Source organism: Oryctolagus cuniculus, chromosome 12 (genome assembly GCF_964237555.1).
Source record: "Oryctolagus cuniculus chromosome 12, mOryCun1.1, whole genome shotgun sequence".
NCBI lineage: Eukaryota > Metazoa > Chordata > Mammalia > Lagomorpha > Leporidae > Oryctolagus > Oryctolagus cuniculus.
The window spans coordinates 51,898,089-51,902,496 of NC_091443.1; the positions used below are offsets into that span (position 1 = coordinate 51,898,089).

General features: G+C 60.4%; 1 protein-coding gene across 1 annotated transcript; it reads left to right on the plus strand.

Annotated features, from left to right (window-relative positions):
• Nucleotides 1–1,686: 1,686 nt before the first annotated feature.
• CEBPE (CCAAT enhancer binding protein epsilon) lies at nt 1,687–3,624 on the plus strand. Its single transcript, XM_002718077.5, has 2 exons — nt 1,687–2,698; nt 3,160–3,624. Exons 1-2 carry the CDS (start codon nt 2,189–2,191, stop codon nt 3,493–3,495), a joined length of 846 nt encoding a protein of 281 aa, XP_002718123.1. The 5' UTR covers nt 1,687–2,188; the 3' UTR covers nt 3,496–3,624.
• The last annotated feature ends 784 nt before the right edge of the window (nt 3,625–4,408 follow it).

Genomic DNA, 4,408 nt, shown 5'->3' on the forward strand with positions numbered 1-4,408 from the left:
CACCTACATCTCATAATCCAGCGACTCCACTTCCAATCGAGCTCCCTGGTAATGTGCATCTGAGAGATTCAGATGGAGTTTCTGACTCCTGGCTTAGCCTGGCCCAGTACTAGCTGTTCATGCATTTGAGGAGTGAACCAGTGGATGGAATCTCATGTGTGTGTGTGTGTGTGTGTGTGTGTGTTGTTCTGCCTGTCAAATAAGAATGAAAGGGATGGGCATTGTAGAAGAGCAGGTTAAGCCACCGTCTGCGATGCTGGCATCCCCTTTGGGCACTGGTTCAAGACTCAGCTGCCTGACTTCCAATCCAGCTCCCTGCTAATGGCCTGGGAAAGCAGTGGAAGATGGCCCAAGTGCTTGAGACCCAGAAGAAGCTCCCGACTCCTGGCTTCAGACTCCTGGCTTCAGCCTCTTGCAGCCATTTGGGGAGTGGGCCAGTAGATGGAAGATCAATCTCTCTCTCTCTCTCATTTTATTTGAAAGGCAGAGTTACAGAGAGAGAGAGACACCTATCTTCCATCCACTGATTCGATTCTCAAATGGCCACAATGCCCAGAGCTGGGTTGGACCAAAGCCAGGAGCTGGGAGTTTCTAGGTCTTCCAAGTTAGGTAGCACGGTCCCAAGCATTGGGCCATCCTCCATTCCTTTCCCAAGCACATTTGCAGGGAGATGGATTGGAACAGGGGCAGCCAGGAATCGAACTGGTTCCCATATGGGATGTCAGCACTGCAGGCAGCAGCTTAACCTGTTACACCACAGCACTGGCCCCTGAAAATAATTTTTAATGCTTATTTTTTTTTTTAATCTGCTTGAAAGGCAGAGTGACAGAAAGAGAGAGACATGAGATGTGAGTCCCACGAGCCGTGGCTTAACTGCTGTGCACAACACTCTCCCCTGAAAATAAAGATTTCCAAAAATGTTTGAAAACAATCAAGAGGTATAGAGAAGCAGCCACGGGCTTCTCCAGGAGACCCTGAAACGGAGCCCCAGGCTGAGGCGATGACAAAGGAGAAGCCTCCTCAAGCCTCTCAAGAGGAAGTAGACCCGAGAGCCGTGCACGGAGGTCAGAGAGCAGCCACGCACAAGGAAAAACAGCAAAGGAGCTGCAGCGAGCTTCTGAGGCCGGCAGCCCAGGGCACAGGAAACCGGAGGCAGAGCTTCAGGGCGGGGGCGGGGCGTGGGGGCCGCAAAGTGCCAGCCTGAGCCTCTGGCAGCGCACAGCAGCTGGAAGAGAGGCACCGGAGCCACCCATGGGGACAACTGCCGGTTCCTGGGGCCGCAGCCAGCCTGGGCCTGGGGTGCAAGACCCATAGCCAGCCCAAGCACCTTGGCCAAGCCCAGGCAGGTGGAAATGGAGCCAGGCTATTGCCAAGGCTGAAAACTCACATCATCAGCACTTGGGTGACCGCACGGACGCTGTGCAGAATCCTAGCCACTGAGCATTCTTGGGCCCAGGACACAGGCTCCCTGTGCAGCTTGCTCCCAGAACCCATCAGCACTTCCTAAACCCCCCAACAACACCCTTGGGCTCTGGGAGGGGCGGGGCTAGAGAAGGAACTGACCGCCCCTGGGGGTAGGTGGAGCCCAGCTTGAGGGGGACCCTGAAGAAGGCGTGTCCAGGGTGGAGCCCACAGCAGGCTGGGGGTCAGCACTGGAAGAGGGCTTGCTGTGTGCACTCTGGCTTGGCACTTCAGCTTGCACAGAACTTTCTGAAAGTCAGAGGGAGGAGGACATTCAGAGTGAGGTGTTGCCCTCAGTGAGGATCTGCAGTCCCCTGGGCACAGCAGCGTCGGGGGTGGGGTGGGACCCCATTCCCAGAAGCATCAGCTCCGGGCTTGTCCAGAACCCTGGCTTGCACCTGGCCCAAGAGTGCCCCCAACTGCTAACTGGGCCAGGGGCCCTCTTTCTCGGAAGCCTTCATCCTTCCCCCTGGGGTGTGCCCTGCCCCTCCCTGAGTCACCCCAGGGAGAGAGGGGGGGAAAAAGGGAAGAGAAGAGAGGCATCGACTGCAGAGGAAGGAAAAGGAAGCAGAGCAGAGGAGGGAGAAGAGAGGCCACGCGGGAGCCCAGAGAGGACAGCTCTGGGGCAGATCTCGGGCAGGGGGTAGCAGAGGGCAGGCAGGCCAAGCATCCTGAGGGGTGCCCGGGCAGCAGGGCGGGGGCGGGGAGCCCAGGGGGCGGGCCGGCCATGTCCCACGGGACCTACTACGAGTGCGAGCCCCGGGGCGGCCAGCAGCCACTTGAGTTCCCGGGGGGCCGAGCAGGGCCCGGGGAGCTGGGGGACATGTGTGAGCATGAGGCCTCCATCGACCTCTCTGCCTACATTGAGCCCGGGGAGGAGCAGCTGCTCTCCGATCTCTTTGCCATGAAGCCGGCACCTGAGGCCCGGGGCCTTAAGGGACCGGGAAGCCCTGCCTTCCCCCACTACCTGCCGCCCGACCCAAGGCCCTTCGCCTACCCCCCACATACCTTCGGCCCAGACAGGAAGGCGCTGGGACCTGGCATCTACAGCAGCCCAGGGAGCTACGACCCCAGGGCTGTGGCTGTGAAGGAGGAGCCCCGGGGGCCAGAGGGCAGCCGAGGTGGCAGCCGGGGCGGCTACAATCCCCTGCAGTACCAGGTGGCACACTGCGGGCAGACGGCCGTGCACCTGCCCCCGACCCTGGCAGCACCAGGCCAGCCCCTGCGCGTCCTCAAGGTAAGAGCTGCTTCCCTTGGGCTGGGGCGGGGTCCCGGCTGACATTCGAGTCTGTGTTTAGTACTGTTCGCTGAAACTGCCCCACTCCCAAGTCCTCAGTGCTCGCCGCTGGGCCATGACCCTGCTCTCTGCACCCGGACCTTCCATCCTAGTGGCTGCTGATGCCCCCCCCCCCACCATGCCCCCTCCTCTTGCTCTCCAATTCCTACTTCTAGAAGAGGAAATGCCTCTGATCACAGAATGGGAGACAGAGTGCCAGGGGTTTGGGTCACCGACAGAGCACTTGTGTCCCGGGGCCACAGAGTGATGGCTGCTTTGGCCTGGCTCTAAATTCTCTATTCTGTCCATGCCCCAAGGGCTCCCTGGCCACAGTAGGGGGTGGTGGGGTGGGTGATCCCCTGCCCCACCTCCACTCTACCCCCTGGGCTCACCCCTCCAACCCTCTGTGCCTTCCCCTGCAGGCCCCCTTGGCCACCACCGTGCCCCCCTGCAGTCCCCTCCTCAAGGCGCCCTCCCCGGCTGGCCCCTCGCACAAGGGCAAGAAGGCAGTGAACAAGGACAGCTTGGAGTACCGGCTGCGGCGGGAGCGCAACAACATCGCCGTGCGCAAGAGCAGGGACAAGGCCAAGCGGCGCATCCTGGAGACACAGCAGAAAGTACTGGAGTACATGGCGGAGAATGAGCGGCTGCGCAGCCGCGTGGAGCAGCTCACGCAGGAGCTGGACACCCTGCGCAACCTCTTCCGCCAAATCCCCGAGGCCGCCAACCTCATCAAGGGCGTCGGAGGCTGCAGCTGACTGTGGGCACCAGGCAGGGCCCCAGAGCCCGAGTCTGGGACATTGACCATGGACAGACGGCAGAGGGGAGGGAAGGCAGGGCAGGACCCCGCACGGTGATAATGAGACTGCTGAATAAAGCCGTGCTGTGCCCAGAGCCTGGGCCTGTTCTGTGTGGGTGTGCACGTGGGGGGAGGCGTTTGTGTGTGTTTTGCACGTGTGGCACGAGAAGCCTAAAAAGCAGGGAATGAGTGTGGCTGGGTCCTTGTGGCTTCCATGCTGGGATGAGTTTGTGGGAATGCTGACCTGTTGCCCACGGCCCAGGGCAACGCCACTCTACCTCCCCAACGCACACCTTCCTCTTCCTCCCTACTCTATCTTTCCAGAAGCTGAAGGCACCCCCGACTGCACACATACACACACACACACGGGACCTGGAGTAGTCTCTGGGCCCTTTCCTCCCAGAGATCCGTGGCTAATCGAAAGGTCCCAGACCTCACAATCCCGCGCCCAGGCCTGTTGGCAGACCTGTCTCAAAGGGATAGGTCTGTGAGCTCCAGCCCCAGACAACAAGGGGAAAAGCCCGAGGGGACTGCCACATTCACCTCCTCCCCGCGTTCTCCAGCTCCACAGCCTCAGACAACCCCAGAGTACTGCTCCCAGCCACCCACCCACTCCCATGCCTCCTCCTCCCCCTGGCACTCTGGTTCTCTAAAGCTCGGTTGTCCACCTAAGACATCAGCCGGGAGAGGCCTGGAGGGCTGCTCTGGACATGTGAACATGGATAACGAGGGGGAGGATGACAGCACTGTCTTCCCCTCAGGACCACTGCCTAAGAGGCACACCAGTGCAGCACGTAGGAGGCTCGGTCTGCTGCTCACTCGTGGTCTGGCTTTGAGCCACTTACTTCTCTCCGTACCCGTTTCCTCATCTG

Coding starts and splice junctions, on each gene's coding strand:
- CEBPE (XM_002718077.5), top strand. CDS start 2,189: ATGTCCCACGGGACCTACTACGAGTGCGAGCCCCGGGGCGGCCAGCAG. Junction 2,699..3,159: donor AGCCCCTGCGCGTCCTCAAG/GTAAGAGCTGCT, acceptor CTTCCCCTGCAG/GCCCCCTTGGCCACCACCGT.